The sequence below is a fragment of the Maniola jurtina genome, chromosome 11 (genome assembly GCF_905333055.1).
Source record: "Maniola jurtina chromosome 11, ilManJurt1.1, whole genome shotgun sequence".
Taxonomy (NCBI): Eukaryota; Metazoa; Arthropoda; class Insecta; order Lepidoptera; family Nymphalidae; genus Maniola; species Maniola jurtina.
The window spans coordinates 14860582-14874728 of NC_060039.1; the positions used below are offsets into that span (position 1 = coordinate 14860582).

Consider the following 14147-nt stretch of genomic DNA (forward strand, 5'->3'; position numbering starts at 1 on the left):
GTAGGTTTCCTCATGATGTTTTCCTTCAAGTGACATTTAGTTGCTAACGCACTGATGCCCGTGAAGTTAGAAGTGATCGAACTTCCGACCTCCCGAATAGAAGGCTTACGATTTAATTAGGCACTAGGCTAGCACCGCTTTTCGCATGGTAGCTGTCGAATTGGTCATAAAAAACCCAAAACCTAGATAAAAAACGTTGAGCTCATCTGACCGGCTTCCCGCACTGGAGCCAATGTTCGCGCAGCAAGGGCGCCGGGCGGTTGCACGCAGCATGGCGCGCGCACCGAGCCCGCTCACAGCTGCACTCCTCCTCTGTGTTGTCGGTAAACTGTGCATTTTTACGTTTTTGTACCTTGGGCAAGCGAATTAAGTGTTGGTTTGGTTTTTAAGTGGCGAATTAAGTTTTCGATTGGCTTCACAGAACTCTAAGTTAGAATTATGTGGTTGGCTCAGTTTTTCTTTGGTTGTGTGGAAACGCAGTGAGGTGTAAAGAAAGAGTTGAACAAAAAATGTTTCAAAACTGTTGACTGTTAGTATCAGTTAGCTAGCATAAAATTCCAATTGCCTTTATAGACTATCTCTATTCGGAATACTTGACCTCTTACTTACTCACTCCAATGATTCCGTTTTCCTCGCTAGTTACAAAATTGGTACTTTCAAAAGGATTCTCTCTGATTCTGTAAGTAGGTATTGCGTACCATTGGATCTTGACTCGGGTAGGTATTGTACCCAATCCCACACATAAAACATCCCACATGGACTGGTTGCAGGCAGCGCAGGAGCGACGTCGTTTTGCTTCAACACGTCGTACGTGTCCACGCAGCTGGACCTCATGCTGGCGGAGTACGAGCGCGCCGAGCTGCCGCCGGGCGCCGTGCGCGTCCGCGCGGCGCTGGACGTGCAGCACGCCACCATCGACGACAGCACGGCTACCGTGAGGCTGCTGGCTGCTATGCATTTGGTACAAGCTCTTTTCAAATCTTCATTCATTTCCCACCGATTCCACTGCTGGACATAGATCTCTTGGAGGGTCTTCTACGCGCCATGGTCTTGCGTCTCGGTTATCGTACGTTCTCGAACCCTGCCCATTGCCACTTCAGCTTCGCAACCCGTTGAGCTATGTCGGTCACTCTGCTTTTCCTTTGGATCGCATCATTTCTGATTTGACCAATGGCCACGTAGAGAAACTTCAAGTAGGTACCTATAGCACTCTTCATTGCCCAATGAATGATTCTGAGCATTTCTATGAGGCACATAGTTAGCAACTATGTCTTGACTACATATGTCATCACTGGCAACCGCACTGTTCAAAGACTTCGCAGTGAACATCTAGGTATCAGTCTTCGGTATACCCAACAAAATATATCTACGCGCTGAATGGAGTACCTCCTTCTTTTAAAACTACATAGTTTAAAAATGCATGACTACTTGAATTGTTGTTTGCAGAATTGGGAGGACAAGCGTCTGTCGTGGAACGCGAGCAGCTGGGGCTGCCACGTGACGGTGACGGCGGCGGAGCGGCTGTGGCTGCCCGACGTCAACGCGCTCAACGCGGTCACCGGCGGCAACGCAGCGGGCGTGGGGCTCCGCGCGCGCCTGTTCAGCGAGGGCCGCGTGGCCTGGGTGCTGCGCTTCGACCTCACGACGCCGCTCAGCCTGGCGCTGCAGGCCTGGCCCACCGACGTGCAGCACGTCACCTTCAAGTTCGGCTCGCGGCACCATGGGGGCTTGTTCAACTTGAGCGTTGAAGATTTTTCGGTAATTTTTTTTCTTACCCTTCTCATTCTGTAAGGAGATCCAGGGTCTCCTGTGGCCCGGCGATCGGTCGATCATGATGATGATGAATTCATTAAACCAACGAGGCATTTGTAATAAGTAGGTATAATCGGGCGTTTCAGCACGCGACCGTGTTCGAGTCCGGCACGTGGGAGCTGGTGAAGGTGAGCAGCACGGAGTCGACGTGGCGCGGCGGCGACGTGGCGGCGTGGCAGGTGACGCTGCGGCGGCGCGCGGCGGCGCACGCGCTGGCCGCGGGCAGCGTGCTGGCGGCGGCCGCGCTGCTGCTGCTCGGCGCCGCGCTGCTGCCGCCCGCCGCGCGCCCCGCGCTCGCCGCCACCGCTGCGCTCACTGCCTCTTTATGGTGAGACTAATATTATTTGACTTTAATTGACGTTCAGTGATTTAAATGTAGTCAATCGCCAAGATCACTACTGATATGAGCGGCTGATATGCTGGTCCAAAATGTAGAATTTCGCGTTTGTAATTTGACTTGTTTCGTGCGTTCGTGTATAAGTGTACCTTCCATATATACCGTCGCAGACTCGTGTAGTTCATGAAGGGGCATCCCAAAGATATCAGGACGTCTCCAGCATGGTAAGAGACGGCTACTTGGTACTTCTGCAATTCGTTTCAAGCTGCGCATTCGGGTACGCCGTGCTAGGTCGCCATTGTAACACGTCCCAACTCCCGACGGCCCCCAACGTCTATCGATTGTCGGCAGCTGTGTCGGCTAGTCTGGTACTGTGTAGTGCACGACGGTTGCAGGTTGGTGTCGGCGCTGGCGCGGCTGCCGGGCGCGGCGGCGGCGCCGCAGGTGATGCGCGTGCTGAGCGCGCTGTGCGTGTGCGCGGCGCTGCAGGGCGCGGGCGCGGCGCTGGCGCGGCGCGTGGCGGCCGTCACGTCGCCGCCGCCCGCCGCGCTGCGCTCGCTCGTCACCGCCGCCTCCTCGCTCTGCAACCTCGCACCGCCTGATGTAACGCATCTTATCTTATCTTTTTTTAACATAGAAATTGAAATGCAAAAGCGGTGATAGCCTTAGGAATTCCGGAATCCCTGGGCAGATCCACTAACTTTCAGAATGATGTGTCATCGTCGTCGTCATTATTAACCTATCGCTGGATAACTACGTCTCTTTCTGCTCTCAGTACGAGAAGGATTCGGGCATACTCCCCCACGCTAGCCAAGTGCGAATTGGCAGATTTCTCACACCCTTGAAAACATTATCGAAAACTCTCAGGCATACAGATTTCCTCAGAATGTTTTCCTTCGTGATCGTCGTTTACAACGAGATAAAAGGCGTCGGACTATATTTAGGTACTCTCTCTCTCTCTTGATACTGCGCTACTGGCTAGTTCGTTGTCACCACGGCAAAGAAGTGCCGCAAAACAATTTAACGTTCTGGTCAGTTCAGTGCCGCATCTACGAAGTTCTCAAAGGCTTGTGAAGTCTGTCCGCATCTGGTGAACATGATACTTCTCATCCTGAGAGGAGATCCATGCTTTAGTAATGCGCCTGCGAAGGGTTGAGACAGCGATATAAATGTTCTACTAAATGCGGCGTTTCGTGATACTATAACAACATGTTCCAACGAACATCGCTGTCCGCGCTCCTATCAATCGTAATCATCTTCAGGTGTAGTCTGCGATTTGTACGAACATGTCGCTGGCTTGAGATGGTGATGATGTAATGTTGGTGTGCAGGGCAGCTCGGCGGAGTGGAGCGCGTGGGCGGCGGCCGCGCAGCTGCTGGACCAGGTGCTGCAGGCGGCCTTGCTGTTCGCGCTCTTCGTCCTCGTGTGCGTCTACCTCGCCATCCCCTAGCCGGACATCCCCTCGCCAGCCTAGGTGACTGCTTCCAGGACGAAAACAAAATGAACCGGGCTGCAGTTGGCGACAAATTAAAAGAAGGAAAAAAAACAAAGAAGTAGGCATGCGATGTGTTCATTTAACATATTGAATGGCTGTCTATACTGAATTGTCATCCATCCAGAGTCCCGCGTCAGTCTTGCGGCGCACTAGTTTACTGAGACAGAATACGAGAATACCGCTCTTGCATTATATTGGTGCTTATTGTATCAAGGTTCAATAACAAGAATTAGGTAAACTTATTACTACCTGCCAATACCTACTTAGGACTTTATTTTTACACTTTAATCTTCTTGTTAATCTTATGATCAAAAAGACATTAAAGTCACTTCTGTGATAGATGTAATAAGTACTTAGATAGGTAAATAAAAGGACCTGAATTAATGATTGTGCCATTGTATTTTAATATTTTAATTGTTAGAGAATTAATAATTTTAATTGCGAATTATATTCAATTACAAGTAGGTGCCTAAAGAATTTCAATAAAAAATATTTTTTTTTCAAATTGTGTCTATCATATTATGAAACCTGTCCATCATCCTATATGCATCCACTGCTGGACAATGTCTAGTGGACATAGACCTTTTCGGGGAGCGCGCCACTGAAATTGGTCCTTCGCTATCCTCATCCTGCTTCCTATAACTTCCTTGATGTTATCGGTCGGTATGGTGATCGCAAAACAAGTAGTCCAATCTGAAGTTTACACAGGACATCTAGATTCAATGGAGCTGAAGAAATCATCATCTAAATTAAATTTACATTAAATACACAAGCCCGGCTTAGAAAAATCTGTTTTTGTAATACAATGCGTATGTGTTCAGATTGGAGTCCTACGTTTACTGTCTGCCCCTGCGGTTTCTAGCAGCACATCAGCTTGGCCGCATGCACGAGCACCTCGAGCAGCAGCACGGCCGCGGCGAGCAGCGCGCCCGCGAGCAGCGCGTGCGCGGCCGGCAGCACGTCCACCAGCCCCACGCTGACGAAGCCGCCGCTGCCCGCGTCGCACTGCGGCCGCGAGCTCATCCAGATGCGCCGGTAGCGGTCCATCAGTCCCACCTCCCGCTGCCAGCGCAATCTGCACCCACAATACACTACCACTTACGTTTGTCTGCAACTAAACCAGTGTCCGTAGATTAACGGAGATTGTTTTTTATCTAGTGCTTTGGTCTATAAAAAATGGTGAAAAATGTTTCTCTTTAAATTAAGTCTATTACTAAATAAATAAATAAATAAATTTCCGTACCTTTTTACTACTACTATCCCTGAACTACTAGAATACCGTCTAGTAGTTCAAGGAAGAGTAGAGGGCACCACGTGGTTGCTCACCCATGCGATGGACAGAACGAATGAGGGCTGCGAGTGAGGGAGTTACATGAATGCAAAAGGAAGGAAGCCATTACAGAGGAATAGAGACGCATTGTCAAGCATGTCATAGCACTGCAGTGATGACTGAAACCGCTCTAGCAAGAGCGTATCGACATGTCAAAATTCTCGTTGGTATATTTTGTAATACGTACTAAACTATAATTAAATTCTCTGATTTTTTTGCCAACCTATTAAATCTTTTTAAATTCAATTGATTTTCTGCTTGTGTTTCCCCTGGGCGGTTACCTGGCTCCCAGCAGGTCGCGGTAGCCGGAGTGCTTGCGGACCGGCACCGCCACCATGGGCAGCGTGAACGCCTTGATCTCCTTCAGCCCACACTTCTCACGCTCCGTGTACGTCTTGCTGATGATGTCGTACGCTGAACTCTCCTCCACCTGCACAGTTATATTCATTAGGTACTTATTCGTAGCTGATTATACAGAAACTTCTGCGTCCAATTTTATTTTATTCTTTGGAAACCCCTTATCATCATCACCATGATCAACCCATTAGCGGCCCACTACTGAGGACGGGTCTACTCTCAGAAGTAACAGAAGAAGAGTTTGGGCCACCGACTGCCACGCTGACCCAGTGCGGATTGTCATACTTCACGCATCTTTAAAAACATTATTCGTGTCTTTCGGCTGCAGGTTTCGTCACGCTGTTTTCCTTCACCGTTAAAGCAAGTGATATATAATTGCTTAAAACGCACATAACTCCGATGAAAAAACCCACGAGAACCTAACTCTTGTCTGCAACCTCATCCAAGTAGGTATGAATGTGCACAAGTAGCATTCAATTCCAGCCAATTCAGTAGTTATGAAATCAGTGACCCAACTGGAAATCAGATCCAACTTTAAGACGTTAACAAATAACAATACAGAGTTTCTATCGGATGATCTAACCTGAAAGGCAAAGAGTCCAGTCCGCACCCTTGCGATGCCGTCGACGACGCTGAGGTAGGCGCGCTCGCCCAGCGGCAGCAGCTTGCGCCGGTACAGAGCCTGCGTCGCCGGGTCGTTGCTTTCCTGCCGACCAAATAATGACATCAGCTAATGCTTAGAACTAGGTCTAATACTCTCATGAGAATTTCATCATCGTCATAACCTTTGTACCTATATTTTAAGTTTTTTTTGTAACCTTTTTAAAGGGTCTAGCCGGATAAGCATAGCGAATCGGCCCCCAAATGACAACCTATTTCGAAACTTATGTATCAATATCGCCTTGATGTACGAATACGATTTATACAAGTTTCGCCTCCCTACTCCGCTTTTTCCCTGAGATATTAAAAAAAATGTGCGTGAGTACGACTATCATTCAAAGTGTCATATCTCGGAAAGTTTTAAAGATACAAATGTGAAACCAACGCGAGATTGTAGGTGACCTTTAAGAGCATATTTTATATTTTTTTCAGATTTTTGGAATGGTTACGAACATTTTTTTTTAAATAAATAAAAATTTAATTATTATTATTTCAGTGTTCCTTCTCAGGTACAATCACTGAAAAAAAAAATGTTATAGTACTTGACATGTACTAATACTCAAAAAAAAAATCGTTTGAAAAAATATAGTGTAACACTGCAAAAAAAAAAATTAAGTTCCACAGAACTAGATTATACAAGGATATAGACATAGGCACATGTACAGTGTTACTAGGTAAGTCGACCTAGATTCATTATAAGGTTGTAGGGGAGGTCAAATGCTATCAAAAACTCCGTAATACCTATCGGCGAAAATAGCCCGTTTTTGAGTTTTTCAGGAAAAATAAGAATTGGGTTTTTTTAATTAATAAAAAAAAAGTAGCGCATATTTCCAACCTTTTATACAATTTCTGAATAGCAGACATACCAACATAACAATTAAGTACTAAAAAATAATCTTTAAATGTTTTGCATTAGGGTTCCAATACTCTACCAGTTTCATACTTAGTTTTTTTGACAAAAAGCTATTCTTTTTTTTAAAATGGCACTTGCAGAAATTCAATTCTTTGAACACAGCTGCGCTTTCGTTTTCTATTACCACCTTCTAAGTTTTGACTACCTTTAAATAAAGTTAAAATGATTTTAAAAATTTAAGAGTTGAGAAAAGTCTCCGCAGTGCTCAAATTGTTGAATTCCTTCAGCTAATTTTCAATTTATTGAAGGTTGTAAGAAGATAATATGATAGCCAGGTAGCTAAGAATTGAAATGTTTTATTGCTTAGTAAGTTTAAATATTTAATCTGCCAGTCAAAAATCTCTAATTTTTGAAGAAAAAAATAGCACTTTTGTCAAAGTAACTAATTATGAAACTGGTAAAGTATCGGAACCCTACTGCAAAACATTTAAAGGTTATTTTTTATTACTTATTTATTAGTTGGGATGTTTGCTATTCGTTAACTGTATAAAAGGTTAGAAATATGCTCCAATTTTTTTTTTATTAATTAAAAAAAAACGAATTCTTGTTTTTCCTAAAAACCCAAAAAACTCAAAAACAGGCCATTTTCGCCGATATTTTGGAGTATATATTATGGAGTTTTTGATAGCATTTGACCTCCCCTAAAACGTTATAACGAATCTAGGTCGACTTACCTAGTAACACTGTACATATGCCTATGTCTATATCCTTGTATAATCTAGTTCTGTGGAACTTAATTTTTTTTTGCAGTGTTACACTATATTTTTTCAAACGATTTTTTTTTGAGTATTAGTACATGTCAAGTACTATAACATTTTTTTTTTCAGTGATTGTACCTGAGAAGGAACACTGAAATAATAATAATTAAATTTTTATTTATTAGAAAAAAAATGTTCGTAACCATTCCAAAAATTTGAAAAAAATATAAAATATGCTCTTAAAGGTCACCTACAATCTGGCGTTGGTTTCACGTTTGTATCTTTAAAATTTTCCGAGATATGACACTTTGAACGATAGTCGTACTCACGCACATTTTTTTTAATATCTCAGGGAAAACGCGGAGTAGGGAGGCGAAACTTGTATAAATCGTATTCGTACATCAAGGCGATATTGATACATAAGTTTCGAAATAGGTTGTCATTTGGGGGCCGATTCGCTATGCTTATCCGGCTAGACCCTTTGTGTTTTATGGTGCAATAAAGTATATATAAGCATCACCAACCCATCGCTAGTTCACTTCTGAGCACAGGTCTCCACTCAGAATTTTGATTAACAGCTGCAGGGGCATTCACTACTCTCAGCGTACTTCAGTAATTTCAGAAAAAGTTGTCCACCCGTCATTGAGTGGATCCAATTGAGCATCCAAGAGCGCGCTGAATGATGCCAATGAACGCCAATAATGCAGGATCACGAAAAGTCTATCCTTTGGTTGATTAAGATTTTTGATTTAAGGACACGTATACGACAGTTGGTCTGAAGGTCTGGAGCATCAATGTCTCATCGTTCGTTGCAAGTCCGCGTTGTCCACGATGATGTGATGTACCGAAACTCACGGCAAAATACACGCGCTTGTACGTGGTCTCCTGCACCCCGAGGTCCATGGGCGAGCGCGTGAGGTCGGCGATGGTCTGCAGCGCGTCGCTGGGCGCCTGCAGGATGGCCACGATCTTGGCGGAGTAGGACGTGAACGCGAACAGCGACGCGAGCAGCGTGCAGAACATCAGCAGGCGCACCGACAACAGCTCGGGAGACAGGTCTGAACCTACAAATATTTGCATTACAGACAACTTACAAATCTGTATTTGGTAATGGTGTGTACTTATACGTCTTTTTCGGCAGGTATGATCGCAATCACCTCTGATTGGTTGCTGATATCGAGAATACCTTGCTGACAAATGGTCCCTATGGAGTAAGTGAAGCTCTCCAACAACGTCAGTCGCTGCGCCGTGGCGTCCTGAGTGAAGCGGCGCGCTATGACGCCGAACAGCGGCAGCAGCACCGTGGCGGCGCCGAACACGGCGGCCAGCGCCACCCACACGCCGCGGCTGAAGGGCAGCGCGAACACGTTGGACACCGCCGAGCGGGACGGCTGCCGGAACAGGAAGTTGCCTCTGAAACCACAACCATAACTTACAGGAGGAAACTTAAAAGCTCTTTAAAGTAAAATTAGGAGCTTAAGTATGGGACGACGGAAAAGGAATTGAATTATGTTTCACGGGAGGCAGATTCACGCTGACATCTCTCGCGGCTCCGACACCATGAGCGCGGGCGGGGCTGCGCTCCATAACAGTATTTTCAGTAAAGACCGTCAACAGTCTTTATTGAGTCCTTACTGAGTAAGGACCCTGATGAGTAAGGTACTGAGCAACGACTGTTTCGGGATTGAGAATCACGAAGCAGACATCTAGTTTGCCATCACACTTGATGAACAGTACAAGTACCGTGAGCCGATGCGGCGCCTACCTCAGCACAACAGTCTCGGCGCAGTAGTGCAGCACGCGCCAGCGGTCGGCGCGCAGGAACATGGAGGTGACGCCCACCTCCAGCTCCCCGCGCTGCATGTAGCCCACCAGCCCGTCGAACGTGCCGTTGCGCTCTTCGCCGTACAAGTCCACTTGCTTCAGGTTGAACCTGCAACGTTCACCCCCTTGGGTATTAAATGCATCCATCATGATCAACCCATCATCGGTAGAGGCTTCGGGCCACGCTGACCAAGTGCGGATTTAGCAGACTTCACACACCTTTGAAAACATTCTTTAACTTTCATAGCGTGTAGGTACGGCCCATACCTACAGGTACGGGATTTCGACTCTGAGGTTTAGCGAATATTTTTAGCAGTTGTGGATAGGTTACATCTGACCGAGAGGTCTGACACGGAATGAAAAGACTAAATTCGGATCTTCAAAGTTGGTTACAAATCCAGTTACCAAAACTTGGGGCAACGTTGCTTCAATCGATTAAAATCACTTTTAAACACAACTAGGCTGCACGTTCTTCGAGTTTTAGGGGTGCTCGGTGCAATAACCGTGATAGCCTAGTGTTTAGCAACTTTAGCAATTAACTAAATAGGTATAACTTGCTTTAACGATGAAGGAAAATATCGCGAGGGAACCTGCATGCCATAATGATCTCGGCGGTGTGTGAAGTCTGCCAATTTGCACTTGGCCAGCGCGCAGCGGGACGGACTATAGTCAAATCCTTCTCATTCTGAGAGGAGCTGTGCTGAGAAGAGATCATGATCATGATGATAGGTGTGAAGGTAACACCAATAAAGATTGAGCAACTAACGAAAGTTACTAAAAATATGCATAGGTATTAGGTACCGACCGAAATTTAAGATCTTCTCCACATAACATGAGCAGCGGGTAAGTAAGCTTGGGGAACGTGTCGATCTGCCGGTCTCCGAGGTCGTCCCAGCCCTTGAAGTACTGCGGCTGCGAGATCTGCACATACCCGAGCGGAAACAACGTTTCATCATCGCTTCTTTATTTACAAAAAATCTAAATCAAAAACATGTATAACACGTGTGTCTCGTAATCTACGTCGGTGACTCATATTGTGGTGACTCTACCACCTGGCTCAGAATGCAGATTCTCTGAGAAGAAGGCCAGAAACTCAGCTCTATTCAAATATTAAAAAGCTACAATTTTTAATAGCTACTGGGCAACTATCTGAAAGCTCAGCCGGTTCCTTCACGCAATCTATTTTGTCCAGGAATACACCAATTGTGTAATAGCTTCTTTATTCTTACACCATGTTTAATGGCAAATGTGGCAAATCTACAAATTACCATCTTACCAGTTTATTAAGCTCTCTAGTAGGCAAAAGTAGATTTTGTATTTCCACTCTTTGTTTATAAAGATTAACATTTTATCTAACAACAAGTATGATTACTAAGATATATGTATACAATTATACATAGGTATAATTACAATTGTCGCTGAATTAAGGTAAACGTTATTCAAATTCTTCCTTCTTGAAACAGCGGACGGGAGCCGCAACCATAACTTCTCTAACTCTTTCTGACTCTTCCCAGCTCCGAGGCTCGTCACCAGCAGGGGCTGGTCGCCTTTCACCCGGTACACGTCCACCAGCACGTCCGACGAAGCCCAGGTCACGTCGCCGTCGGGCAGGAGGAGAGCGTCTCCTAGGCTTGTTTCTAAATGAGAGATGTTCAACGGCGAATCGTCGAGTATGAGCCAAGCATGGCGTAAGTTGAACGCGCGGTTTGGTGATGCCTGAAAAAATGATGAATGGTACATCATCACCATCAACAATCATCTCCGGCTCACTACTGAGTACGGCTCTTCTCGCAGAATGTGAAGGGTTTGATTATACTCCACCACGCTGGCCAAGTGTGGATTGGCCGACCAACATCGTCATTGCTTTTTAACCGGCTTCCACACCTATACGACACCATCTTATAAAAAATCTCAAACCATAGTAGGTATAGTATAAAAATTGCAAGTTAATGACAGACAGTGCCATCTTGATGTATAGTACACTAGTTATTTGGTCGGGAACACGAATCTTTAATTCTTTGCAAATTTTGGGTTTTTGCCTTTATATACTTGAGCTATAAGACACTGCTGCCTGCCTTTCATAATTCTCGGTCAACGGAACTCTATATAGGTTTTGATTCCCGCGACCCGAATCGACAGACCCGACAGACTCTATGGACAGACAACGAAGTGATCCTATAAGGGTTCCTTTTTTCTTTTAGAGGTACAGAACCCTAAAAAGCAAGAATTTGTTGGGATTTAAGGTTTATCAAACTTAGATATTATGATTTAAATTTTTAATTTACCCTGTAGCATTTGCAAGACAAAATATGGCACTCACTTTCTCCAGCACGAGCGAGCTGTGGTCACAGCGTATGTCGAGCAGCATTCCCTCCCGGAAGGTGCGGTACGCCGGCAGCTCGGGCAGCTGCTGGGAAGCCTGGTACAGCCGCACGCGCAGCCCCGCCGCGCGCCCCTCACTCAACAGCTTGCTTACATCTTCTGTGAGGAAAGTAGAGGCGGATGAAAAAGACTAGGTCGCATCTTCAGTAGACTATATCTACCCAATATCTTATAATGAGGTTTTTACAAAGCTCAACCGTTTATTTTGGCACGTAATACCTAATTAGGGGCTTCCATCGTAACCACTAGGTAATTTCGACGACACTTTTCTAGCTACCGAAGACGTCTTTGGTGCAGTAGTGAGTGGTGTGGTTTTATCAGTGGGAGGTCCCAGATTCGATTCCTGGCAGGGGATATTTGGGATTTCATAATTTCAAAATTTTTTCTGGACTCGTCTGGTGGGAAGCTTCGGCCATGGCTAGTAACCCCCATACCGACGAAAACGTGTCACTAAAGTATTTAGCGTTTCGGTGCGGTGCAGTGTAGAAACCAAAAGGGTTAAGTATAGGTTTAATAAAAACTGCCATAGATACCCCTTCCAGGTTTGCTCGCTTCCATCTTTCATCTTCACTTACCTGTTGTTGAGGACTCGCCTGGTGAGATAGCAATCAAGGGCTAACTTTTATCTGAATTTGAAAAAATCTTCATTTTCTCTGTCTTAAAATCCCTTTAACTGTTGATGTCGAATACAGTGTCGTGGATTTGACTACGCATGAGTGAATGCTTGTACTTGTGCCTATCTGCCCTTTCCTATAACAGCCCACGAAACGAAAGACCGGCTCCTTCCTCATGTCCCTCATTATGTACCACCAAATAGATCGATAAATCACCCCCTGCGCAGGTTATACCTACAATTTAGATTTCTCCAAATCAAAAGTACGTAGGTGTCTAGGTAAATGAGCATCTGCTAAGCACACAGCTCGAGTTTGTTACCCTACTTGGGTCCTACCTAAACAAATATTTTTATGTGAAGATATCTTATTTGCAGACGGCCTACCTAACATCGTTACATGGTTTAAGTATATACTTCATACACGTATTATCAGTCAGCAAAGTATATTTAACTTGCAGATAAACATTGCTAAATATTATCCTATTCTGTAAAGTAACTAAATAGTAATTTATTTTAATACGGGTATCTAAAAATATTACCTTGGAGTTGTTTAGTTGGTAAATAAATATTTCATTCAAAAAAAATTGAGTTTAACTAAATTCCATCCGGTTCGAAGGATCATACACACACAGCTCACATGAACTATAGTTGTCCACACGAAACGTTTCTGACCAACGTTTCTGATACGAACCGCAAGGTTTGGAACGCCCTTCTGGCATCCGTGTTTCCTGCCTCGCGTAACATAACTTTTACCTCGTCAGACCCCAGACAGAAGAGGTAGGTACCTGGTCTCCAGCAAAGGAAAGCTGTCAACAGGGTCAGCTTTTTGGACACGAAGAAAGCAATTATGAAATTAATAACGTCCATCGAGCTGGAATTACGGGCGTCAATATAATATGGATCGCCCGGCGATAGCTCTTTATACGCTTATTAAGGCCTAGTCGAAGACTTGGTAACTTAGATAACTTTTTACCCAACTGAAGCGAAGCCCAAAGGAGGATGAGGACACTCGGGCAGCTATGGCATCCTTGTGACTCTTAGAAAAAATGTTTTCAGAAAAGTTTTCTTTGTTTTTCCTGCAGCAAATACCTAGGAAAATACTTTAATAAAATTAACTAAGCACAAAAATCAGTACTTACTGATTCCCGAACTGAGATTTACAAGTTCAAACTAGGTAGTTAGTTCAAAGCCTATTTCAAATTTTGAAATCGCAGTTTTTGCTGGGAAAAATCAAGCAGGCGCTTTTACTTCTATCTCTATTTGACCTAAAGTTACCTGCTCATTTCGTTAGTGATGTCCTGAATGTCTTCAACACTATCTTCAGTCTGTCGTCGGAGCGAGGTATGGCTAGCCCTTAACTAGCGATTAAGTGCATGTTGTTTGCACAGTAATCAGTACAAGTTAACTGTCTCCGCGCGATTGCAAGCCAAACACATTATCCTCCGCATTATGACAATTGGATAAGTAGCGAGCTAATTATTATTTCCTAAGGAAATTGGCTCTCCGGAAATTGCACTGCGTCGTACTCTTCATTTTACTAGTAGCGACCTTTGCCGTTGCTCACATACCTAATGGTAGAGCTTTTCGTGGAATAATAGGTAATGCTCCCAGGTCCTTCCCTAATACGAGTCTACAAAACACCCTACTTTTACCTAAGAGATTCGATTCAGATTTGAGTTTTGACACGCCACGGTCCTATTCTGAATCCAGCGATAGTGTGGGGTCA

General features: G+C 44.8%; 2 protein-coding genes across 2 annotated transcripts; one reads left to right on the forward strand and one right to left on the reverse strand.

Moving 5' to 3' along the window:
- Positions 1-195: 195 nt before the first annotated feature.
- On the forward strand, positions 196-4145 carry LOC123869854 (gamma-aminobutyric acid receptor subunit delta-like). Its single transcript, XM_045912928.1, has 6 exons — positions 196-323; positions 771-961; positions 1447-1758; positions 1899-2140; positions 2545-2752; positions 3480-4145. The coding sequence occupies exons 1-6, from the start codon at positions 233-235 to the stop codon at positions 3597-3599; spliced, it is 1164 nt and encodes a 387-aa protein (XP_045768884.1). The 5' UTR covers positions 196-232; the 3' UTR covers positions 3600-4145.
- LOC123869844 (glutamate receptor ionotropic, kainate glr-3-like) lies at positions 4142-13293 on the reverse strand. Its single transcript, XM_045912904.1, has 10 exons — positions 13207-13293; positions 11747-11907; positions 10837-11142; positions 10232-10347; positions 9368-9535; positions 8789-9015; positions 8458-8666; positions 5915-6037; positions 5256-5404; positions 4142-4719 (listed from the first exon to the last, which is right to left on the reverse strand). Exons 1-10 carry the CDS (start codon positions 13286-13288, stop codon positions 4503-4505), a joined length of 1758 nt encoding a protein of 585 aa, XP_045768860.1. The 5' UTR covers positions 13289-13293; the 3' UTR covers positions 4142-4502.
- Between the last annotated feature and the right edge of the window lie 854 nt (positions 13294-14147).

What these genes read in the sequence shown, in the direction of transcription:
- LOC123869844 (XM_045912904.1), bottom strand. Translation starts at nt 13,288, where the DNA reads ATGGACGTTATTAATTTCATAATTGCTTTCTTCGTGTCCAAAAAGCTG. An exon ending in TTTCCTTTGCTGGAGACCAG is followed by an intron (nt 11,908 to 13,206) that starts GTACCTACCTCT and finishes CTTTCCTCACAG; the next exon opens with AAGATGTAAGCAAGCTGTTG. An exon ending in CTGGACTCTTTGCCTTTCAG is followed by an intron (nt 5,405 to 5,914) that starts GTTAGATCATCC and finishes ATAACTGTGCAG; the next exon opens with GTGGAGGAGAGTTCAGCGTA.
- LOC123869854 (XM_045912928.1), top strand. Translation starts at nt 233, where the DNA reads ATGTTCGCGCAGCAAGGGCGCCGGGCGGTTGCACGCAGCATGGCGCGC. An exon ending in ACTCCTCCTCTGTGTTGTCG is followed by an intron (nt 324 to 770) that starts GTAAACTGTGCA and finishes GACTGGTTGCAG; the next exon opens with GCAGCGCAGGAGCGACGTCG. An exon ending in TGAGCGTTGAAGATTTTTCG is followed by an intron (nt 1,759 to 1,898) that starts GTAATTTTTTTT and finishes CGGGCGTTTCAG; the next exon opens with CACGCGACCGTGTTCGAGTC.